This window comes from Ochotona curzoniae, unplaced genomic scaffold, assembly GCF_017591425.1.
Source record: "Ochotona curzoniae isolate NIBS_2020 unplaced genomic scaffold, NIBS_Ocur_1.0 contig_3332, whole genome shotgun sequence".
Taxonomy (NCBI): domain Eukaryota; kingdom Metazoa; phylum Chordata; class Mammalia; order Lagomorpha; family Ochotonidae; genus Ochotona; species Ochotona curzoniae.
In genome coordinates this window covers 7,831,573-7,857,702 of record NW_024465816.1, presented here as the reverse complement: position 1 = coordinate 7,857,702, position 26,130 = coordinate 7,831,573, and the positions used below count along the sequence as shown (strand labels likewise).

Genomic DNA, 26,130 nt, shown 5'->3' with positions numbered 1-26,130 from the left:
TCCATAAATAAAAATGGGATGATGTCACTTGCCCACCTGAAAACCTTTAAAGACATCCCGCACCCACTGGGACCCAGTCCCAACTCCTATTTGCAATCCTCTTCCTGCACCTTACCCTGACCTCCAGCCATGACCCTTTCAATTCCTACCTCCCCCAACCCCAACTTCAGTCTCACCCAGGGCCAGGGGACACCTCCAGGCCAGTCCTGGCTCCCGCTTCGGGACAAATGCCCAAACGTCGGGCTCCCCTCAGTCCCCTTCAAGCAGTCTCTCTTACGTAGTATCAGCTATTTCTTTACTCTGGATTACAGTGACTGGTATATATAACACAAAGTTGTGATATTTCCTGACTGAAGGACCTCTATGTCCTGAATATGTCCTCAATACGTCATTTGTAATGAAATAGATAAGAACAGCTGAGAGCAAGCTGGCGAAGTACCCATGTATGACCCAGCAAGGCCTCCCGGAAGCTACTCCTCTGGCCCCAGACTGACTGAGCTGGGCTCCCCGCAGGCTCCACTTCAGCTGCCTTCATATACAGAGCAATTAGAAAATTCCTCAGCCTTCTCAAACCCCCAAAGCAGCAGACTTGGGCGGGTTGTGCTGTTATTTGAAGGGATACGTGTTTCTACATTATCAGCCTAGGTTGTGAAATTGCCACAACAATTTTTTGCAGGTTGATGGGTTATAAATACTTTGATTTTTGCCATCTTAGTAACAGAAACCAACCACTAGGAAGACTCATTTAGACTAAATACACACGTATAACACAGGGATATGATTTCTTTAAAAGGAATATGATGTTATAATCTGGGGAAAAGGGGAATCAGAGAAGAGGAAGAGGAGAGAAAAAGAGGAGGAAGAAGTGAGACGGAGGCACAGGACAAGCAAGGCATCTTGTCCTGAAAGAAACGGACAGGTTTCTGCAAAGGCACAAAGCTACCTGCATTATCTAGCAGGTAAAACGGCCACACATGGCAACCCAACGGTACTACAGCACTACCAGCATTCTTACCTGCCCAGTCTGATAATGTCTGGCAAATTGGTTAACCACTCGATAATCATTGGCAAAGTACTCCATCAGAATAGAGGGAACCTCAGCAAAATCCGTGGGACACCTGGTCCCTAAAATGCGAGAAGGGGGAATAAATGTTGCTATGAATTGCATCAGCACATTTATATTGCCTTATAAGCACCCTTTTAAAACTTTTATTTGTACTTTTGATGTACTATGATAAGCATTAATTCATTAAATCAATATTTTACTTCTATAAAATTATAGTATATATTTGCAGAAAATTTACTATAATCCTATACATTTTCCTTTATATCAAATGTGAAACAAAATATTTGCACAGCTGCTATGGCACCTTATAAACCAGTGCATGCTGGCTACACATGAAACACAGATTAAAACATGCTTACAATTCATAAAGCATTTGTATTTAATTCACTGGTTTCCATTACCAAATGCTTTTATCCTTCATTTGTTTCAAAAGTTCTTTATTTTATTCACTTATTGCTTTGTGTAGCAATTCCAAAAAAAAAAAAAATGCAGTAGTTTAAACCAGAAATCCCTTAAAGCAACAGATCCTGTATGAACGCCTGGTCATTTGGGTGACACTTTGCAATTCTTGTGGCCTGCCTACAGCCTTTTCAAACGTTTTTCTCCTTGCACCAAAGCTTGCGTGTGTGTGTGAAGTCAGTCAATGCCAAATGCTGACAGGTGGGCTAATGTACACTACGCATCAGATCAGAAAGGCTGGAGTTAAGACAACTAGGAGGAACACTGACATCACCGCACACATCACCATAACAATACCAGCAAAGCAGAACTGTCACTTCACACAGGGTGAGGCACATGAGAGAAAAATGGAGAAAGAATATGAAAAACAAAAAGGACTACATGGTCTTGCATGCATCGGGATCCCACATGGGCGCTGGTTCATGTCCCGGCTGCTCCACTTCCCATCCAGCTCCCTGCTTGTGGCCTGGGAGAGCATGGAGGACGGCCCAAAGCCTTGGGACCCTGCACCCACTGGGAGACCTGGAAGAAGCTTCTGGCTTAGGATCGGCTCTGCTCTGGCCGCTGCAGCCACTTGGGGAGTGAATCAACAAATGAAAGATCTTTCTGTCTGTGTATCTGCCTTTGGGAGGAATTAGCCACTAGGTTATGACGCCAGCCCTCCACCATGCTTTTCAACCCTGTTTTTCTCTTTCAATCTGATCTTGCATACAAGGAGCCAACATTGGTTAACTTACTCACTCAGTCACCGTGCTGGGACTAAGGAGGTCCACACACTACCTCAAACCTAAATCCGTCATAAAACACTCCGCCATGTAGAAAGGCCGCGATGTACGGCAGACAAGAAGACTGCATGGTGAGAGCTGCCAGCCAGGCCAGAGCTAGCATCCCAGCATCAGGTGGCCCGACAACGGCAACGATGAGACGAGGCAATCAGAACCAAGGGACATTATCAAATGACCTGATTTTCAAAAATAACAAGCCCTCTTTCCTGCAGGCAAAAACGACACTCAAGGTATTTAAGGGATTTTAATGAGAGAAAAGCCCTCTTCACAGCTTACCAGTGACGTGTTGGTAACGAGTGCGGCCCAGCATGGAGTGCATGGCATGGCCCATTTCGTGGAAAAGGTTCTCCATCATGCCGGGAGTGAGTAACGTTGGCGAAGTCCTTGTGGAGCGGGGGAGATTCAGCATCAGGACCACAACCGGGAGCTGGTACTCGCCATCCTCCTTCAACCTGCCTCCGCGGATTGTAAAGTGGCAATCCTGGGACAATCGGAGGACACACCAAGGAATATGAAATCATACCAACATGTCAGACTGCAAGCTCTAACTTAATCCTATTCTTACTTCACATATTTAGTCATAGACATTTTCTTCCCATCACTTTTTTATTCTGTTAAATTTCCAATTTTTAAAAAATCATCAATAATACACTGAACTCTGACTAAGGAATTCATCAACTGACTCCAAAATCATGAACTAAATTGATGCCATATTGCATGCTGGGAAACAAAACAACAGACAGCTCAGATTCATTCCTTCGCTGGCGGGAAGGGACAGACCACGATCTCTGAGTCTTCTCCCACATCTGCTGCTCTATCACGTGGGAGCGATGGCGCTAACCAACCAGTCCTGAAGCAAGGACTCTGGAGTAACCACCTCTGGAATGAGCACTGCGTTGGGATTCATAACCACCCTCTGATGACACAGGTATTTCAGTCTCCAGAAGGATGGAAACCCTCTCAGCCACATCTGGTACCCCCACCAAAGACACTGGCCTGGGCTCACTGCCTCCCGCAGGCCCGCCACTGGCAGCAGGCTCTTGGTGCCGCCGCAGAGGCAGGCAGGGAACACACAGTCCCAGGAAGGGTGGCCTGCAGTCAGTCGGCTTCAACTTTGGACAGCCACCAGCCAAACCACGTTGGAAAGAGACTGGTCTCCATGAGCCCCCAGAGCACTACCTAGTCAGGTGCCAGAGGGGCCGTCCCACCTTCATGAGCATACATCTATTAACATGCTATGGAAACTGTGAGTCACTTTCCAATGAAACCTAAGGTCCTGTTATTTCTGTTCTGACTTACAACCTGAACTTCTGACATTTCCCCGAGAGTGGCAGGAGACTGCTGAAGCTGGAAATCTGGCAAGCAGCTAGAGGAAAGGCAATGAACTTCGCATCTTCCACATAAGGAGCTATTCGGTAAAGTACTAGAGTTTGACCAGGATTTGGCCTCCCAACTCCTACAGACATTGAAACTCCAAGATCTCACATTAATGGTTAACAAAGTAATGTTAATGGTTGAAGGATGAAAGCTGATGACTTGGTTCAATTATAGTGTCTGGGAGGTGGGCCTGGTGGGAGGTCCTTTGGTCACTGGGAGCATGCCCTGCAAGTTCTCCAAAATGAGGTGGTTACGTGAGCTGGCACAGCTGGCATGCAGATAAGGGACAGCAAGTGACCCTTCCACCTTCCATACGAGGAGCTAAGCAGCGGTCAGTAAGCATGCCATCTGGACTTGTGCATCTTAAACTAGGATCACTGTCAATCACGAAGAGGAGTTAAGATCTGGGGTCTAGACACAACGTTTGGGTTCAAATTCCCGTACTCCCAGCTGTGTGACTCCGGGACCCTGGGAAAGTGACTCAACTTCTCTGTCTCAGTCTCACAGAATGTTAGGAGCTCGTTCAAAAGGCTGAGGTGAACATGAGAAGATGTGACGTGAACAGAGGGCTCAGTGCTCCGGCTGCCACGGACGAGGGTGCCGAACCAGACGGAAGCTGACAGATCCAGACTGATGTGGGTATTTTCATAAGCTTTACGCTTCAGTTCTAACCTAATCCCAAATTTTCATAGTTAGTGATTAGTGCCTTTATTTACAGAACTATTTTTTTTTTAAAGTTCACATTAACATGAATTAGTGCGCGTCACTTCTAAGGAGATAGGTTTGTAAAAGAAGGATCACCTGGTGTGGTTTGTCATCTCGCTGAAAAAAGTCGCAGTAAATGTACCCCAGCAATCCTTCAGATTCATGAACGACAGCCTAGAAGAAACACATCACGTGGTGGTGAAAAGGGCCATTGGCAATCTCACACACGGGAGAACACAGGGACCCACTTACGAACGCCCACGGCCATGAGCGTGAGCATTGTAATTCCTTCTTACACCAAGACAGATTTTTCTGGTTTCTTCTTGAACAACCCCGATGTGGGAATTCCTCCCTTGAGAGCCCCTTGTTCTGGCTGTCAACCCTCTGCCGTGGCCCTACTAGCCACGACCCTTCACACACTCTTCAGACTACCCAAGGAGCTGGGGACAAGTGCTGGCTGGACAATCTTGGCAGCCAAATTATTTTTCTGTCAAAGCTTAGAATATGATGATGTATGCCCATTATGACACCTGAACTCAAAAAAAAAAAAAAAAAACAGTAAACCTCAGCTCCCAGTTTCAGTTGAATGATTGGTAATATCATCAGGTGCTCTTGGAAAGGGGCCTATGAAAGAGGCAGAGCTCACAGGAGAAACTCAGCTGCTTATTTGTCTCCTTGTCGACTTGTCTTCGGAACTGGATGCTTCTATCACAGAAGTACCCTGTTTTGTACTTTGCATTACCTGTAAGCAGCGGCACTTGGCATGGGGTTTAGGATTCCCACATCTCCTACTGGAGTGACTGGTTCAAGTCCCGGCTCTGCCTGCAAGTCCAGCTCACTGCCTTTTTACACTGGGCAGGAGCAAGCAACGGCCACCTAGGTCCCCACCTCCCCTGGCAGAGGCTGGGATTGCGTGCCTGGGTTCTGGCTCCAGCCTCTCCCAGCCCCAGGCACTGTGGGCATTTGGGGAATGAAACAATGGATGTATCATGTCTCCATGTTTCTCCTTCTCTCACATAAAAACAAGTAACTCCTGTGAGCATTCATCTACTCATTCATCAAGCATCTTTTGTGGACTTCCTCTGTGCTAGAAAGCCATGCAGTGAGCACTGGCAGAGAGCAGACCCCAGGGAGGCTCACGTGCTGCAGATGACACACGCACAGCAGTGAGCACTGGCAGCCAGCGGTCCCCAGGGAGGCTCACGTGCTGCAGGTGACACACGCACAGCAGTGAGTACTGGCAGACAGTGGTCCCCAGGGAGGCTCACGTGCTACAGATGACACACGCACAGCACTTGCACTTTGTCCTCTTACACTTCTCTAGCCAGTGTTTCTTCATATTTCCTGGCATTTCATCAATCTCTTAGTATGCACAGTTTTTAATATGTAAGCATGTGTTTAGGTGACAAAATGCCCTCCCACACCAGTTCTCCCTTCATACATGCACATCCTGGGCTCAGAAAGGACAGCCAGGAGACAATAATCAGGCACTTTACACTTCCAAAACAGAGTGGAAAAGTACAGCGTGGTAAGCAAGAAAGTGAAAAATGAGGCAAGACAATGCAAAGCCTTATGCTAAGCGCATAAGCTAAGGCAGCGTCCGACTCTGCTGAGGGAGAATGTTGAAGTATTCACTTATGATTACAGGTAGGAGAAGGCAGGCTGAAGTTAACAGCAAAGTCAGTGACACGAGGAAACAGGGTATAAATTCATAATCAAATGTTAACATAAGCTCCTACAACGGGGGGAAAGGTTGGAAAGAAAAAGGAGGGGAACTAATGGGATGGGTTCAGAAATTAATCAAAAAGGACACAGAAGGAATATAAAAAGACTGATTTTCCTGTGACTGGAATTCGTAACATACGCCAGTGCATATGTGAGGATTCAATATTCTATCAGGTCCCTACCAAAAAAAAAAAAAATGTTTTTCAGAGAGCTCACCGTGCCACTGGGTGCCCAGATTCTTTTCATACAGTGCCCAAGTCAATTGTGGCCGTCTGGATTTTCTGATGAAACAGAAATAAAACAGGACGTGCCTAACTCCAGTATGAAACTGCTGTCCGGTCGGTTTCCAAGTTAAAAGTGGGAGAAGAGACTTACCAGCTTCCGAACATCTTCACACCACACCTCTCCTCTAGCAGGCTGCTCCGCGTACAAGGAAATCCCCAACAGTCTGTTAAACAGAATGTTCAGCCCTTCCATGCACGCTCCGAGAGAGAAAAATGGGCAGTACAAACTGGGCTCGATATTATACCTAAGGGAAGGAAGAGAGGCAACGAAGCATTGTTGTTGATTTCCGTTTCTGAAGGTAAATTCAATTAACTTCTCCCTTAATATTTATGAGCACTGTGGCTTGAAAATAAAAAGGATTAAAAGCAGGAAAGTGGAGAGTGTAATTCTGATCTTTGTAATTCTGCTTTCGTGCATTCAACCCGTCTTGGACACAAAGTATTTTTTTTTAATTGTGTCTGTGCTAAACATGTGCACGGGTTTTTCTTTGTCGTGATTCCCCAAACAATACAGCTTAACAATTATTTACACACCATCTACTTGCACTGCTTTTTGCAAGTCACCTGCACATGACTCAAAGCACATGCAGGCATAAGGCGCCTGAGCATCTACAAAGTGTGGCATCCCAGACGGCTGGACTCAATCCCCAGCAAGTGTCCTTGGGGGCAGATCTGTAGGGTGACTTGCTGTTCCTTGGGGGCGGACCTGCCTGTTTCAGAACACGCTCAATAGTCCTAGCATGAACAATCGCAGTGCCCTTAACACGGGCAGAAGAGACCCCAGGCTCGACTCCTCCCAGGCTCTCGGCTCCTTGGTGACCTCGCTCAGCAGGCTCTGTGGATTAACCTCATTGTTCATATACTTTCTTTAGATGTACTTCACTTTATAAAAATGTATTATATCCTCAAGAACAAAATCTGTGATGATGGCACACCAATGCTAAGTAGGAATTTTTAGTCAGACTAAGTGAACTTGAAGTTCTAATCTGGTAAAAAAAAAAATCTGTCTTGGGCAAAAAGTACCCATTATACAAATAATAAAATCTGTTTTATAGTTACACACCTTAAAGCAAGGACAAGACAACTGGCAATGGACAGACAACGCGTATTTTTATAAAGAAACATAATGATGCTGACAATAATGTTGTCTTTTTGTTAAACTATAACCTAAAAATATTTATTAACTCATGTGATGCTCAAAATACTCATATGTGCCAGTCAGGCTAACTTTAGGGAAACAACCTGTTTGGGAAAAATATTCACATATAAAATATAAGCTTTCATGGATACAGGAAGGAAAACTGAATCATTTACCTCATCCACCTTCTCCTCACCCCAACCCCCTATCCTAAGCGGAGGCCCTCACGGGTCTGCAACCCCCTCACTTTTGTAATAGATATTAAAATAGAAGAAAAAGGACATGAAAAAAAAAACAAAAAAGAACATAAATTTTATACAATTCTACATGAAACTTCAACTTTGTATACATGAAATCAATTATGAACACTGAACAGCCAATATTAACTTGAAGTACTCAAGAATAAATGTATAATGAACTCCATTTTTAAAATAAAGCTCTCAAATAATAATAAGAAGAATAAAAAGGATATTGTTGCATTTCTAGGCTATTCCCATGCCCCAGCCTATCCCAGGTTACATGAATTAACCATTTGCTGCACATCCTCAGGGACTTCTGTGTATGTACACGGAAAATTAGACACACATGCAGAACTTTTTACACAAATAGAACTATGCCAACTTCACTGTCCTGCAAGTTTCTTTTTTTAAAACATACAAATGCATGACAATATAATTCTGCATTTTACATTCTCGTAGTTCTCACACAAATATAATTTGGAATAGTCTCCAAATATAATTTGGAATAGTCTCCATTTCAGTGTGTGAAGTGCTTTTTGTTCTCTTTAACGACACCTACAGTAAGCGTGTGCAAAGCTTACTGAACACATTTCGTCTGTGGTCAACACAGACAGAAGTCCAGTGAGAGCCACACCCAGCCCTGACCCAGGCTGGAACTCCCCACCTCTGCCATAATAGAAGGAGTCCAGATTTTTAACTCAGTCTATTAATGGCTTGAACTTGTCTTGTATGGCTACACTCGGAGCTCACATCCCTGCCTCAGTCTCCCTTTGCTCCTAGGGGAACTGCTGCTAGTTAACTCTGGAAGGAATGATGTCACAACACCTGGTCACATTTAGGCAAGCCTATCACTTCGTGCAAATCAAAGAAACAGCACCACTGAAGAGCATAAGCTTCTACATTTCTTGAGAGTTATTGCCAAAATGTCCTCCCCAAAAAGTTGTACTAACCTGCACTCCTACCAACAGTGTATGAATCCACCCACTGCCTTCAGCATTGCCAATAAAATGCTGTGTCTTTAAAGGCCTCCTTTATTTTCTTCCTTTGGCTATGTAAGTTGGACTTTCCTTGACTCTCCAGTCATTTGGACCGCGGATGACCTGTTTTCTAGTTCCCCGGGTGGTTAATGTCTATTAGTCTTTAAGCAGTTAACCATGTACTTGCCAGCTTGGCAACCATGAGGCTAACTGCAATCTCCCTCTCCCACATTCCCCACCAGATCTGCTCTGTTCTTACAGAGATGGATTCAGACAGCGCGATGCCCTCTGCATTCATTTCACCAGGCCTGTGGCAGGAGCATAAAGCCAACTGGCCTTGATTTTTCCACTAGTTGCTGGATAACCTCAGATGCACACATTGGGAAAGAAACTCCCAAAGCAAGGAGGAGGAGGGAGAAACAAACAAAAAAAAGAATCCTGGGATCAAGGAAGATTATTCCCACAGCAACAGGAAGCACACAGTGAAAAAGGCGAGGATGCACGATTATTATGCCATGGAAAGGCACAAAATCAGACATGTCCATTCTCCCTAAATGTAATACACAAACTGAAAACTATCCCAAACCCAGGTCAGACTGATGATAATGATTATGACAGGCAAATAATATGTGATGTCAAAGGACTGAGTTCTCTGGATCTTTCTCATTTAAAGCAAAACTGATCTTAAATGCTATATTGTTATCCATATCACAATAGCAAAGAGAGAGAGAGAGAGAGAAAGAAAGCAGAGGTCTATAAAATGACACCTAAATGTTTCAAAGGTCACACTGATGAACAGGAAACAAGCCCCCAAGACGGACGCACTTTTAATTGTATGGCAATGGTATTGGAGTTGGAAAACAAATGATGCTGAGGTTGTTGAATTTGAAGAATTCACTTAGTCTTTCACAAGCACGCACTTCACGTTAACACCAGCAGTAAAGGCAACACTTGAGTCATACCATGCATCCTTATACACGTTTCCTAAAATGCTTTCAAGAGTGAGAGAGAACAGGGAAGGACTTCTGATCATATGCAGGGCACTGCAAATCCTGACTTCCTGCAGGGGCTGCAAACCCAAAGACTGAGAACCCCCCACTGAGAGGAGGATCAAGAGGAGCAGTGAGCACGGGGAGCAGAAGGAGGAGGACAAGGCATTGAGGGCCCGTTCTGAAGCAGCAGGGTGGAGGGTGCAGTCACGCACTGCAGGCGGACGAAGGCTGGATGCTGAAATCAGCCTGGCTGCTCAGACCCACAGGGCTGCCCATCAGACTGCGGAGACCGGGAGCAGAGCTGGCCTAGGAGCCATTACTCTCAGGGCAAGTCAGACTGGAAAAAACGAGACAGGACCACAATGTGTGCTATGGTCATGGGAAGAGACTAATTCATGTCGTAAGGAATATCTCAGCAGAGCTTGCAGGGGGTGAGGAGAAACTAACAGAGAGAGAGAGAGAGATCTGTGATCCTGATGGAGTAACTGGTCATGCTTTGAGTCAAGATTATCTTAAATTGTGCTTTACAATGTACAAAGCAATTTCACAGCAACAATCCCCCACATTCCTTATATATTTTTGGAGCAACAATTATTATTTGATTTTATTGAAAAAACTGAGATTCGAAGAGGCCTATGACGGTCCAAGGCCGTATGGAAAGGAAGGAAGTGCCCTGAGTTTGAGATTAAATCACTGGCTGTATGTGTTCCTGGCTCTGTGCCTTTGGCAGGCTACTTAGCTTTTGGGCCTCCATTTCCTTACCATGAAAATGGGTCCAATACTTCCTAACCTCTATAGACACCAAACAAAATACATGCAATGAGCCCATCAGAGCACTCAGGGAATCTCAGTCACTGGTATCACTGTTTAGAAAGCGGCAGAGCAGGGGCCAGTGCGATAGAACAGCACGTTAAGCTTCCATCGGCATCCCATATGGGTACAGGCTTGAGTTCCAGCTGCTCCATTTCCAACCCAGCCCCCTGCTAATGCACCTGGGAAGACAGGAGAGGACGGCCTAAATCCTCGGGCCCCGCACCCACAGGGGAGACATGGAAGAAGCACCTAGCCTTAAATTGGCCCAACTGCGGTTATTGTGGTCATATTGGGAGTGAACCAGCAGATGGAAGATCTCCTTTGCTCTGTGTCTCTGTAACTCTGCATCTCAAATAAAACAAATAATCAAATCATAAAGAAACAAAAGGGAAGGAGAAAAGGGAAGGGAATAGAGAAGGCAGAACCAAGACAATGCAATGAATCTTACTCTCATTCCAGTTCCCTTTGACTCCTCAGAGCTGTCATTACCTACAAGAAAGGCAGCACCTCCAAAGTGCTGAATCAATGCAGTAAACATCCACTTAACCATCCGGTATATGCCTGATAATTCAGCATGGAAACAGTAAGCACTGGAGCCAGTATTGCTGTACAAGGGCTTAAGCCTGCCCATTTACAAGCTGGTTCAAGTCTCAGCTGCTTCACTGCGCTTCTGATCCAGCTCCCTGTTAACATGCCTGGCAAGGCAGCAGAGGATTAGCCATGTGCTTGGCCCTGCACCCATGTGGAAATTCTAAAAAAACCTCCTTGCTCCTGACTTTGGCCTAGCCCAGCCTGCTCTGCAAGCTACAGTCATTTGGGGAGTGAACCAGCACATGAAGGATGATCTCTCTCTCTCTCTCTCTCTCTCTCTCTCTCTCTCTCAGACACACACCTCCCTTCTTTTTCTCTGTAACTCTACCTTTCTAACACATTACGGCACTGTGACCATGAAGAACGACCCACAGGGTTGACAAGGGCCACACAAGCAGCACACAGGGCTTTGGCAGAAATCAGGATGTGGTCAATCCCTCTGCCAGCTGGGCAAGAATGGAAATGGAAGAAACAGAGAGAAACGCCAAGAAAAGGTGCATCTACCATGGCTCTTGACAGGTAAGGTTGCTGGTACAGGGAGAAGGGCACCATAGGTCAAAGAAGGAGCAGCCATGATAACTCAAATGCTCAAGGCAATGGAAGCCAGCAAGGCCGCAAGCTCCAGCAAGCACGGATCGCCCTGGGCCTTACTCAGCCACCTCACCATCAGGTGCAGAATCATCCATAGCTGCATGCCCTTCCACACCCTGTGATGGGACACCTACCAAGTAAGAGGCCATTCCTTCCTGAAGCACAGACAGAATGGGGAAGGCTCCAGAGCTTCTAAAACCATGCACGCATCTTCAGCTGTGTGCTCAGATCTGCGAGGCCTGGAGAACAGGCAGTTAGAAGGTAGCAGATCGTCTCCATGGCCCCCTGCACCTGGACCACTCTCAAGGGGCATCTTCAACAGTGGGGCGTTTCAGCTCACTGGCTTCACCTTTCTGTAGGAACTGCGCAGACCGTCATGCACACAGCCCACAGCCAACCAAGCCAGGCTCAGGAAGTGGCTGCTCCTCCTGCCTTCTCAACAGGGCACTGCCAGGGCAGGTGCTGCCAGGTGCTGTAGCACCTTCATCTCGTAAGTGAAAATGTCCACATACATTACATGTTAAAACCTGTTCCTGTATCTCCTAGAGAGGCAAAGCAGCACAACAGAACCAGAGGCAGCACGTGTAAACCTGACAGCAGCATGGAGCCATGGCCCAACCTCAACAGAGTGAACCAGAGGGTGACATAAGGACTGCTGCAATAGCAGCCCTGTCATCCTCCCACACAAAGCTTTACTACTATTCTTTGTAAAGACTTCCCTGATCTGGATATAGAAATAAGGATTCTTCGGAACCCTTAGATTTCACTACAGAAAGAAATGGAGATAATTCTATGATCCACCGGGGTGGCTGAGTGGAGTTCAGTGACTGCTGTGCTCTTCCTGTAGGTTAAAAATGTGTTCATGTGACTTCACAACTTGACAACGTCAGAAAGGAACGTGGAACTTACAGTCAACATGATCACCAGAATACACAAGGTTTTCTAAAATTAATAACAGAATTTACCCACGTATCAAAATCCTCATCAGGAAAATTCATTATGACTGAAGTAAGCATAAAAACATGTATCGAGATTTTCAACTGAAGAAATCTTCATTCATTCTAAACTGAATTTTCTAAAAAAAAAAAAAATCAAATGTATCACTGTCTTTATGATGCATCTTCTAAGAGTCAGACTTACGTTTCAACCTCTGATGCATTTGGTGGAATTAAGGTGAAGAAAGAACTTGGCTGTTGTTTCCAGAACTCCTGGCCCTGGCCTTGGTCAAGCAGAAAACACAACGAAGTACGGTGAATCCAGATTGAAGCTGCAGGTGGACCCAGCCTTCGGGCTCACCCCAGAAAAGTGCAGGCAACTGGGAGGAAGACCACGGGCACCAGAGGCCCAAGGCTCTCAGGGACTCACTTCAGAACAGCTGAGACAGCCTGCCAGGTGCCAGGCACAGACGAAGGAACATGAGGCCAGGGCGCGGGACGGTGCTGCCAGGAGCACTGGTTTTAACTTAACCGAAAGAAAAGTGGAATAGAATGTTTTTGGCATCAGGAATGATTGTCAAATATGATTACAATGTTATAGTTGGATGACATTTTGAAATGCGTGTATGTGTTGAAAGCCACAGGGAGAGCTACTGTTTTATCTGACTAAATAAAGGCAAGGCAACAACAAAAGGACTCAATGACAGCAGAACCTGTTTGCCTCCCAGGTAATCACATTGTACTGAAAATAAAGAAGACCTCTCCCCGATCCCTGCCTCCTCCAGGTCCTCATCCTGTTTCAAAAGAATTGGCCACCACTGTGAATTCGGTTTTGTGTATTCTTCTGAAGCCAGCAGCCACACAACTTCAGCCACACTGCCTGGTAATCAGGGAATAATTTTCCATAATGGTGTACATTAGCTGCATAGTTCACTGGCAATTGTGGTTAACAGAAATGAAAACTAAACACAGCACAATCCCACTTTCATCTCGGGAGAAGTGGGATAGCCAGCCAGCAGACCTGCCTGCAGGAAGGAAGGGTGACACTACCACAGTGAGGTGGCCCCAGGTGACAGAGCCATCCCACCTGCAGCCAAGGCTCAGGGCAGGACCACTGCCTGCAGCCGTCTCTCATTCCTCCCATTTGGCCCCATCCAGAACCGAAGAGTGAGACAGAATAACCAAATGTTATTTGCAGATGTGCTGCTGCCCCCTGCTTTAGGGAAAGCAGCCCAGGAGGTGCTGAAATGCTGGGAGTCAGGCCCGGGGGGTGCCCTGGGAAGGGAGGAAAGCCGGCCTGCTGATAGGGAAGGCAGCACAAAGGGGAAAGGCCAAGTGCCCATTCCCGGGAGCCTTGCGGAGGAAAGAGCTGACAGGAATCGGGAGGGTCAGCTGCCCCCAGAGTTCGCCCGGCCCCCTTCCAGGTGCCACCCAGCCACAGGGCCATCCTCCAACACTGCCTGGAGTCTCTGAAGCTCCTGACACTGAACATGGAAACCCCGGCCCCTCCATCCCGCAGGGATGTGGCCACGGGCTCTCAGAAACAAATGGCCCTTCCATACCCAGCTCACTGAGCAGGCTCCTCGAAGACCAAGTTCAAATCCAGGCAGTAAGACCGTGCAGTGGGACAGGTTATGGCAATTCCAGCATGCCCCCAGAAAAGAGCGTAATGCATTGAGACACCCTAAGTCAGGGGCATTCCTAAGTTTAACACTGACACTTTAAAAAGAAAAAGGTAAAAAAAATAATAATAATAATACTCATTGGCCATCATTTCAGGAAACTATCAAAATAAATCTTAATTGTGAAAGCTTGTCATTAAGGAAAAAAGGATTACTGATTCAGGCAGGAAACTCCCCACAGCTGAAGGGAGATTCTACGCTTTCGGGTGCAAAAATCCCGCACAGACGACCTTCCAGCTGAGAGCGGAAGCACTAACTCAGACCATGGAGGTCACAGGGTGTCACGCCCTCCAGCGGCCCATGCTAGCACTGACAATGGAGAAGCAGCTGAGATTTATGTACTCTGACGTGTCACCACACACAGTCGGCAGCATCACCTGTTGAGTGCTCCAAAACTGTCAGGTTTAACGCCAAGTCTTGAGATGCGACGTTCAGCTTAAGGAATGATGGGGAGGGGGAACCAGCGAAATGGCAGCACAAGGTAGCAGCCAGGCAAATCAACAAGGATGACAATTACATAGGACAAATGACCTGGTCTTGGGATAACGACGGTGGCTTCTCATGCTAATCCCCCACCTCTGGTGCCAGCATCCCACATGCTTGCTGGGTTCCACTCCCAGCTGCTCCACTTCCGACGCAGCTCCCTGACAATGGCCTGGGAAAGCAGGGGACGACTGTCCAAGTCCTTCAGTGGCCTACACCCACATGGAAGACGCAGAAGCAACTGCTGGCTCCCAGCTTTGGACTAGCCCAGAGGAATGAAACAGAGGACAGCAGATGGATCTCTCTCTCTCTCTCTCTCTTTCCCTCTCCCTCTCTCTTTCTATAACTCTTTCAAGTAAAATAAATATATTTTTTTTAAATGCCATGGACCAAAAAGAGAAGCAGGGAATTGCTCTATAGTTGAGAGACTTGGGAAACAGCAAAGCAAATGAAATGTGCAGACCTTGCCTGAATCCCAAATCCTGTAAGCCAAGGAGGAAAAAGCAGATTTCACATTATCAATGAAATTCCAAGACTAGATATTAGATGATATCAACAAAATGTTATTAATCTTCTTAGGTAACAGTGATATGATTACCTAAGAAGATTTTTAGACATGTGCAAGAATTAAGAGTAATATAACATGTGATTTAGGATTTATTTTTAAATCCTAGGATTTATTTAAATATATTTAAACATATTTATATATTTAAATATGTTTTATATACTTAAATATATATGAATAAATATAAATAATATAAACATATATAAAATATAAATACACATAAATATAAAATACAAATATATAAACAAATATATTTTATATATTTACATATATATTTAAGATATTAAATATATAGATAGAAATATATAATAATATAAAATATATAAATATATAAAATATATGATTAAAATAATTACATGTTTATTATTTATCATATCACTATATTATATTATTTTATATTATATTACATTTATTATTCATAAATAATAAATAAATATTTAAATCCTTTGGTTTAAATATATTTCAATATATTTATTTTTAAACCCAAACCCAAGTATTAGATTGGCAGGGGAGAGGGTGGCCCACAGCATTCACCAACACATCCAACGGCCACCATGAACAGGGGACTATGCAGGGCAGGGGCCTAGCACCAGCTGGGAGTGGGTGGGCCAGGTCAGACAGGGCTGCACCACTCACCGGAGCCAGGACAGGGTATGGAGCATGTCAGGAAAGGCTACTTCATCCACTGTTCACACAAGAGACAGAGACAGGGGCAGTCTGGGCAGGGAAAGGCTGCAGCACATGTTGCCAATTGCCAAGACTGAGGGTGGGCCATGCCAGGCTAAGCTGCAGCACCACCAACAGGAACAAGATCCAGGGCTTGGAGCAAGCCTGGCAGGGGAATTTCAGAAACTCCTGTTATGCCATTGCTCCCACTGATGAGCATGAGAACTGGGCCTGGGGGTGGATCAGGCTGGGCAGAGCTACACCTGCTGGCCTGCATATGAGTTGGTTTTGGAGGGGAGGGACTGACTGAGCTAGACCACTGCTTCTGCTGGTACATGCAAGAACCAGAGTAAGTGCAGACAGGTAAGGCTTTGCTGCAGTATCAGCTGGCATATGCAGGGACTGGGTACAAGTCATGTCAGGCTGGACCAGAGTACCCCCCAGCAAGCACAGACCTGGGGCTGGGAGTGAACCTAGCAGGGGAATTGTGGACACTCCTTTGCTGGGCTGCTGCTCCCACTGGCAAGCTTGAGAGCCAGGTCTGGGGCGGGCTACAATGGACAAGATTTCCTTAAGTTCATTATTAGTAGAGAGGAAATAAATGTCCCTGAAGCATCAAGGATGAGACCCAACAAGGGGAAGAGAAATGGAATGGCCTCACAGGAAAGGCCTCCGGGGACAGAGGCAGGGAGGATGTCACCTTTTCTGAATGAACACTGAACATGGCTCTGAGTTTCTGCACCATGTGAATGAACTGCCTATTTAAGACAGAAAATCACTTTCAAATGAAATCATTTCACATCTATGCACAACTGAAACCATCTATTTCACCTGCCCTTAGGTCTGCAGGCTGCTCCCTCCAACCCCGCCTCACGCCACGGCACCATTTCCCAGGATCCATCTCCGGCAGTCTCAAACAGGCTCTTTCTTCATTAGGCGGACACTGAAAAACTCACAATAAACCTGAAATATCTAACATAAAAGCAAACTGAAATGTACCTGGAGTTAAAATGAAGGAAAGCCCCTTCTCTTTTTCTTTCTGCATCAAACCACATAAGTTAGGACTTGAAAGTTGATGAATTCAATAGGATTTAGAAGTCTTCGCTTTGTTCCACTCCTCAACCTCAAACCCAAGCTATGACATTTTCCCTCTTTTCTCATCCATTATCTGTGCCTCTGTGCCCACTCTGCCAATCAAGACAACTGAAACTCCATCATTTGCCTGGTAAGCTACTTAAAACAGGTGCCTAAAATCCCCACTGCGCACTGAATCACAAATGAACTGGTACAGAAGGTCCAGACAAGTAAGCTAGAAGAGTGCGCACGTCAGGCAGGGTGCACTGCGCTTCCAGCATAGCTGGCTGACGGCAAGGTTTCTGTCAACAAGGTGCAAGGCTCCCATCAAACACTGCACGCGCCCAAGACCTGCCCTTCAGGCTGCTTGCAACAAAACTGCTGGATGAAAAACATCTACATATGAGGGGCTAGCGAAGGGTCTGCAGGTTGACTCTCGTGTCCCATGATGGAGTGCCTGCGTCTCAGTCCAGCTCTGGCTCCTGACCCCAGGGCCCTGCAGCCCCTGGGACGCAGTACTGACGGCTCCAGTGGCTGGGTCCCTGTCACCACGTGGGAGAGCTGGACTGAATTTCCAGCTCTAGCTCCTGACCCCAGGGTCCTGCCAGTGCAGCCCCTGGGATGCAGTACTGACAGCTTCAGTGGCTGGGTCCCTGTCACCACATGGGAGAGCTGGACTGAATTCCCAGCTCTGGCCCCAAGCCCAGCCCTAGCTGACTATAGAGCAGGCATCTGGGAAATCAACCAGGAGATGAGAGCACTCCTTCTCTGTCAAAATCTGTCCCTCAAACACTTTATAAACTAGATTCTGCACTGATTTTAACAGTGTTTCCTACCTGCTGGCTTAGACATGGGCTTGAAGACAACGACCACCAACTGTGTCCACTGAACACCTGGTGCGTGTGCTCTGCAGAGCCTTATAACAGGGCTGACACGACACGTTAACACCAGCAAGACGGCAGCGTGGCCCCAGAGCACAGCTAGCAGCTCCGTGGACTGTACACCAGCTGAGAGCACGTGGCACAGGAGCTGCACAGAGCGGGCACAGACCTCGAGGCTCCGGGCACTCATGGCAAGAGTTACAGATGAGAATCCGAGTAGACACAGGTCCTGTGGCACGAGGGGAGCTGGCCAGGAAATGGAGTTTAGCCTCACTGAAATCAACAGTACAGGGCAAGAAGTCAGCGGAGAAAAATCAGAGAGAAATTTTGGGCTATGCCCCCAAAACAAATTTGAATATGTATGTATCTTTTACAGAAAAGTAGGCTAGGGGCCAGTGCTGGGGTGTGCATGTGAAACCCCCTGTGATGCTGGCATCCCATCTGGGCGTCAGACTCACAGCTACTCCACTTCCAAGCCAGCTGGCTGCTAAGGGCCTAGTGCTTGGGCTCCTGCCAGCCACAGGAGACCCAGAGGGAGCTCCCGCCTCCTGGTCCTGGCCCTGGCCTGGCCCCAGTCACTGCAGCCATCTGGTGAGTGAACCAGAGTACGGTAAACCTCCCTCCCCCTCGCTCGGTAACTCTCATTTCAAACAAATATAGAACTTTTTAAGATTGTATTTATTTTACTCAAAGAGTTACAGAGGAAAAGGAAGAGACACAGAGAGTTTTAGAAAGACAGAGAGAGAGAGATCTCTTATCCACTGGCTTGCTTTCCAAGTGGCTGCAATGGCCACAGCTGAGCCGGGAGAGATTTGTCCAGGCCGCCTACACGGCTGGCAGGAGCACAAACACGTGGGTCATCTGCCACTGCTCTTCCCAGGCCATTAGCAGGGAGCTCAACTGGAAGTGGAGCAGCCGGCACAGAATAAGATGCCGGCAGTGCAGGGGAAGGTTTTATTTGCTACACCACAATGTCGGTAAATTAAAAAAAAAAAAATTAAAGAATATGAAGAGAAGGCATACTGTGATGAGATTACAAATGACAGCTGCAGGTTTACGTGGAAGGCAGCAGTGACCCTCGGACCCTGCAGCAGGCACTGACCCATGGCAGTGAGCCACTCTCGGCTCAGGCTCCTCCCGCTGGGCACACTGAGCTGCGAAGCAGTAAGCTGGATGCTCCTGTTTCAGCCCTCTGTCATCAAAACCTTCTCCATCTCTGGATGATGACCTACGGATGGCCAATTCCATACCCCCTTGTTATCAGACTACAAGTAACATCACCCATCTCATTTAACCCTGTCAAGTAGGTTGACTATAATTCCTGCCAGCTTCCCCTGACTTCAGAGAACTCCCTCCGTTGCCTCAAGCGTTTCTCCTCTTTCTAAAGCCAGACTTGGCATAAGGCTTCCCCAGCCCTGCCCCGCCCCCCAACTCTCTCTCTCTCTCTCTCTCTTTCCATTGTCGATGTAGACTAGCAAGAACTCCCACCTCATGGGGGCTCAGGGTCAACACCAAGCCCAGAGCCAGTCAGTGACAGCAAGACTACCCAACGCTGTAGTTAGCACAGACTTGAGGCAGTTCTCAGACAGCGACCTCTGCTTCAGATCAAACATTTCACAGATCGCAGGTGCCCAACTACTGCTCTTTGTTCAAATCCCTTTTGATTGTTTCTTTCCAAATCTTCAAACGCTCATTTGGGCATGCTATACTTACAGAGCATGGTTAAATAACAAAAGTATCACTTAAATTTAAGAGTCTCATGCTCTACCTACTGAGCTAGCTGGGCATGCTAAGTATCACTTAATTTTTTTTTTTATATTTTGACAATCTTTACATAGTTAATTAGGGTAAAAAGGTTCAAGGGCTACAGGAAAGTGGGTAAGACTATGATTTTTTCCAAATTAGTATCACTTAAATTTATCATTGGGGTGAGAGGAAAAACACGGAAGGAACACCACATAAAAATCACAGTACCAAAAGTAAGAAATGGCTACATTCAATTTGCACTACTTTCCAATGTCAAAAATAAAATCAAGTATTGTTTTTTAGCAAAGCATTAATGAGTAAATTTTAGTATATCTTTAAGCTATTTCTAGGCAAATCTTTCTTAGAAAGAATATTCAAAGAAAAAATGTATTTGACATGCAACTAGAGCCCGCAGAACTGAAGTTCCATAACCATAAAACATGTTTGTGAAATCATTTCTTACATGAAGTCTCACTATATTCTAAACATTCACTGTTTATCATGCTCAAGTTTTTACAGATGTTTTAATGAGTTTAATGTGGCTTCATAGAAAAAAATCTGATGCTTAATTTGAGATACAAGTATAAAAAACAGTAGCTGACCAAATATCCTAACATCAGGCTTGGGAGTGAGTTACTCTTCGTAAGGGAGACTGGGGTGAGGCGTGGTTATGTATCAGAGAGGGCAAAGAGGAAAAGCCTGTGATAATTCAGTCGGTGGGCTCTCTAACACTCCACCTGCTGGCAGAGAGGAGGGCAGCTCAGTGGCTAACACGCCACCTGCTGGCATAGAGGAGGGCATCTCAGTGGCTAACACTCCACCTGCTGGCACAGAGGACATCTCAGTGGCTAACACTCCACCTGCTGGCACAGAGGGCATCTCAGTGGCTAACACTCCACCTGCTGGCATAGAGGAGGGCATCTCAGTGGCTAACACTCCACCTGCTGGCACAGAGGGCATCTCAGTGGCTAACACTCCACCTGCTGGCACAGAGGGCATCTCAGTGGCTAACACTCCACCTGCTGGCACAGAGGGCATCTCAGTGACTCTCTAACACTCCACCTGCTGGCACAGAAGAGGGCAGCTCAGTGGCTAACACTCCAGCTGCTGGCACAGAGGGCATCTCAGTGGCTAACACTCCACCTGCTGGCATAGAGGAGGGCATCCCAAGGGGCTGTTTCCTGCTTACCGCACAGACGCAAAGAGGGACTTAGAAAACAAATCAAACCAAATCTTACTATAAACCAGGTCTTACCAACCTCTGACATGCTGCTTCAATAATGCATAGTTGGGGAGCAGGGCTTGGAGAGGGGTTAAGGCAAATCCCAGAACCTATGGAACTGTGTCATAAAATAAATAATAAATAATAACAATGCATAGTAACAAAACTCTGCTCAAGCAGCACCCCGGCCTGGCAGGAGCCCTCTCAGTGTCTGTCTCGGCCTTTCACATATAAATAAATACAAATGTTTTTAAAGTAATTATAGGACTTGAGATTTTTTTTTAAATCCCTATTAGTTATACAAAGTTGCCTGTGACATAAACAGTTTTAAATATGTTCACTTACAGCAAATATATGTATCTCTTGGGCTGGAAGGAAAATACTGAAATAATACAAATATTGCACATTTTGGAAGAAACAAATACATCTACTACTTCATCACAATATAACACACAGGAGCAACTAAAATGTCCTAATTCTTCATTCAACGTACATCCTTCCAAGTGTTAACAGGACCTTCAAATTCCAATGAGACAACATAAGGACATCACTTGGTATCAGTCCAAGCACTACCTTGCAATCCTTTATTGGTGCCGCAAACAACTGCTATGTGCCCACCCTGGGCTGCCAGTGAGACAAGGCAAGGCTCTAGCAAAGTCCAGCAGCCACAGAAACCAGGCTCTGGACACCACAGAAGTACTTTCCTTTGTCTCCGTTCTGATTTGTTTGACAGGCAAAGCAACAGAGTTCTCATCTACTGACTGACTCTCTACATGCCTACAATGTCTAGGGCCGGGCTGTGGGGACGCTGGCAGCCAGAATTCCACCCAGGTCTCCCATGGCAGTGGGCAGGAACCCAAACCAACCGAGCCATCACTGCCACCCCCCGGTGTATGCATTAGTAGGAATGCTGGAGTCAGGAGACAAGGTATCCAACTCAGCTTGTCTGCTACGGGACGGTCTTCACAACTAGGCTCCAGAGTGGGCCTGTGGGGACAAAGGAATGGGAGGGACCTGTGGGGGAAGGGTAAAGGGTGGCACTATGAGGAAAAGCACAACACTGAAGCCCAGTGACAGCCAGTCCGCGGGCAGGAACTGGCCACGCCAGCAGAGAGCAGGAGTTGGAAGGGGGGACAGTTTTGCAAAGTGTATAACTACAAGGGTGGCGGCAGTCATGAAATGAATGCGCCAAGTGCTAACTCGGAACGTCCTTTTCGCACAGACGGCACCTCTTGCAAACCTTACCTCTCTGCACGAATCACACCACTGTAGTACGGGGGGTCCCAAGGCATTAACTCCTACAAGGAAAGAATTCACAATTACAAAAGCCAGAGACCGCTTGATAACTGTGGTGTTAACCAGCTTACGAGATGTAAACTAGTTATTGCCAAGTCAGTCAGCTTACAGAATGTAAACCAGCTACTGTCGACACAAACCAGAAAACTTTGAGAAAAATTCTAGAATTCAGTGCTTGGCAGGAAATACCTTCCTTCTATTTTGGCTTCCATGTAATCAAGGGGTAGAGATTGATAAATAAGTCTTAACCCCAGAATGTGGGGAAGACGTAAACAGCGTCATCCCCAAATGTAAACCAGTACAAGTCAATACTAATGGATTAACTTTGTCATGATGAGATCTCCCCCAGACTGGAAGCCACTGCAGGCAAGATTAGGGTTCTTTGCAAATCTAAGCAAGAAGTTTAGGGTGGATCCCAAACATGACAGCAACAATTTGAAACACAACTAGTTAAGTTGAATCTTGGCAAAGATAATGTGTCATAAAGGAGTACTGAATAGTTGTTTCTGATGACTGGTACAGAATACTGAAAGAAAGGCAGGCTCCCACACCTGAATAGATGACCCTCCACACAAGGTGACAAAAGAGGCCAAGGTCAGGCTGGGAAGTCAGACTGCCTGGGACCAAAATAGACTGAGGCACGGGAGGCACAGGGCGGCCTAGACCTTGTCTGTATCATTCACAACTGCGTGCTAGCACCCAGAAGGGGGCCTGAGATACAGCAATCACTCAGCAAGTGTCACATGAACCACGGCAGCTCCCAAACACGACCGCTAGATGCACTGTTAAGTAGAACAGCCAGCACTGAGCAGGACTCCACAGGTGCTGGCTGCCCTCCTCATCAGCAACACCCCCAGCTCAGCATCACTTCCTCCATCACAGGTGATCGCCCCATACTCTGGTAAACAGGGCAGGTGATGACTTCAGTCTCCTGCCTGCTTCAGTTTCCGGCACACACAGACCCCAGGAGGTGAGAACTGACTGCCTCTGGATGCTGTACAGAGTGGAGGTTCTCACGACACAGCCAACACGGAAGGTGTGGGCCCCGTGTCACAGAGCCAGTGGGCCAGCCAAGGAAAAGACAGGAGACTCTATAGAGAGCAAGATGCCAGGCCTATGGCACAGAGCCACCAGGAATGGCATCCCAGTCACCACAGCAGGTTGGGAAACGTTGGGAAATCTGCGCTCAGACTTGTGTGCCAGACGGGACTGGGTCATCCAGGCAGGAAAGGAGAACAGGCACTTCCAGGTGCCAGGTTTGTGACTGACTGGAGGCCACCCATCGGACCGCACTTCCATGGCTGGCACTTCGACTCGGAATCACAGAGTAAAAGGCAAAGGAACGGAATGGAAAGCAAAAGCAAACAAAGAAAGTGCATGAGCATCACCCAGGAATTGGGTGGAAAGCAAGGATTATAACTTGGAGTCTTAGCGAGGGGTAGTCAAAGACGGGGCTGGAGAAGCAGGCAGAGGCCAAACTCAAAGGGTCCCATGGAGAAAAACAGGAAGGAAAACCTCAGACTTAAAGAAGAATTTGAATCGAGAGAGTGACAAGGTCAGACCCGCTGTTCAGCAAAGCGCCTCTTGCAGGGGATTCGGAACAGTACCTAACCGCTGAGTGGGCTGCGTCCCCCAGCAGAGGCCCTGTGTTCAAGCCCTGACTTTACAACCAAGTCCAGCTTCTGGCTAACGTGCACCCTGGCAGGCCACAGGCGATGGATTAGGTACCTGGGACCCCCCCAACCCACACGTGGGAATTAAGATTCTGCCTCCAGCCTCAGCCTGGTCCGGTCGTAGAGTTTGTGGCCATGTGGGAAGTGAGCCAGCAGCCCGGCACATCTCTTGCTTTTTGCCTTTTAGTTAATTAAACATTGACCGCATTCAGATAAAAAGGGATAAAATTGCTTTGTGGCAATTCATTCATTCATTCATAGTTCAGGTATGTGTTGAGGATTGAACTCCATGCCTAACAGGGCCACGTGTACGGCTAAGCAGTTGGAATCAAGTGTCATGAGAAAACCAATGAGGGTGTTACACCTACGATCTGGGTGACAAGTTCCACCGTCCCCAGCCTAGGCTGTGGCGACTGGCCTGTGGTGGCGGGGACACAGAGCTCCTGGGAAGGCCAAATGGCAGGACCTGACAGCTCTGAACCATCCAGAGGGCCTGACAAAATCTGGCCACTAAGGCTCTTCCTCAACTTTTTGATTCAGTGCAACTGATGTGAGGCTCCAGGCTTTGTATTTCTAAGACACTCCCAGCTGATGCCGCTGCCTCCGGTGGTGGGGGGCGGGGGAGGTCACACTTTGAGAACCCCTGGTCTGAAGCGCAGGCTCTGGGTGAGGCAGCAAGGTGAGTGGTGGTATCAGCTACTAAACAGAGACTCAGTGAGAAGGCCAAGCACTTTCCACAGCAACCTGCATTGGGCTCGGTGTTGTGGCACAGCAGGCTGAGCCGCTGCCTGTGTCACAGGCCATAGAGTCTCGGCTGCTGCCACATCCCTGCCAATGCATCTGGGACAGCAAAAGACGGATTTCGTGCTTGGCTTCTGGCTTGGGTCTGGTCCAGTCATAGCCACTGTAGCCATTTGGGGAGTTAACAAGTGGACCGAAGATCCTCTCTAACTCTGGTTATCAAATAAATTAACTAATTAAAAAAAAAAAACACCTGTATCAATAAGCCGGGCAGGAAAGTCTACAGAGAATACATTCAAGCCACACTAGCTTCTAACAAAACAAAACAGCTTGTGGCAACACATTTCTCCTTCACTTTTCCTTTGTCTATAGTGACCAAAAACAATCCTGATCTGTTTTTCAGTTTCCCAGATGGAGCTGTCTCACCCAGTCAGAGGGACACCCAGACACTGACACTCACCACCCATTGGGTAAACCCCCCAGCGTGAGTGAACAGGCTGACACGCTGTGCTGTAGAGCGTGGAACAGCATTGAGGCGATCTCTTCCTGTGGTGCATCTGGGAATCCTAAATCCACAAGGGCCACCTCCCTCCATACTACCTGGGACTGGGGCGGTGGCAGCCAACAGCTGCCAAATCAAGAATCATCAGTAACACACACACACGCACGCAGACACCCCACAGCCATCCCATAGCATCCCCAAGCCGAATCCTAACATCCAGAACCCCATCGCTTTTCAGGGCGTCGCAAGCTGCAGCCTTCTGGGCAGAAAGACAAAAGTGAGACTTGACTGCAGAGACCACGACGGTGCTCGAGGTCAACGGTTACTGAGGTGAGCACCAGAAAGCAGCAAAGCAATAAATGAGCACATAAATTGTGGTCTTAGCACTGATGTTTAACCTTGCCGACCTGCCCAATCGAGCCCCCACCGAAGGCGGCTTCCAACTAACAAGGCAAGTCCCAAGGCAGCCTTTGCATGAATCTGCATACATTATTGAGTATTATCAACACATGCGCACACAGCTGCTTAACAAGAATGCTGCGCTGCCAGGAGACATCCAATAGGAACAAATGAACACGATATTTTAATAACTTAATTTCAAAAAACTAGGATAAGAAAAAAAAAATTACAGAGGACCCCCAACAAGCATATCCTAAGAACGTTTTAGAATCAAAAGAAAATAATTTCAGCTGACAACCTGCTTATATTATAATAATATTGCAACAATAATTACTTACAGAATTTTGAGGATTTAGTTTCATTTTCATCCTTCGTATCATCTCAAAATCTTTCGTGGTTCTGCAAAACAGGATTATCCGTATTTTATAGGACAAAACTTTAATAATCACATTATGAGAAAACTAGCTTGCTTGCAGTACTTCCTAGTACAGTCGGAAGTGACCTATAGTGTGGATATAAACCA

The 26,130-nt window shown here is 46.7% G+C and overlaps 1 protein-coding gene across 1 annotated transcript in view; it reads right to left on the bottom strand.

Annotated features, from left to right (window-relative positions):
- Positions 1 to 26,130, bottom strand: part of LOC121156264 (mitochondrial intermediate peptidase) — a 130,261-nt gene that overhangs the window by 78,099 nt on the left and 26,032 nt on the right. The window contains exons 9-14 of the mRNA XM_040979879.1: positions 25,946 to 26,006; positions 22,242 to 22,294; positions 6,493 to 6,646; positions 4,489 to 4,566; positions 2,587 to 2,791; positions 1,016 to 1,125 (exon numbers count right to left, since the gene is read on the bottom strand). Of these exons, the coding sequence (XP_040835813.1) occupies positions 1,016 to 1,125; positions 2,587 to 2,791; positions 4,489 to 4,566; positions 6,493 to 6,646; positions 22,242 to 22,294; positions 25,946 to 26,006 (661 nt within the window). The remainder of the gene's footprint in view (positions 1 to 1,015; positions 1,126 to 2,586; positions 2,792 to 4,488; positions 4,567 to 6,492; positions 6,647 to 22,241; positions 22,295 to 25,945; positions 26,007 to 26,130) is intronic.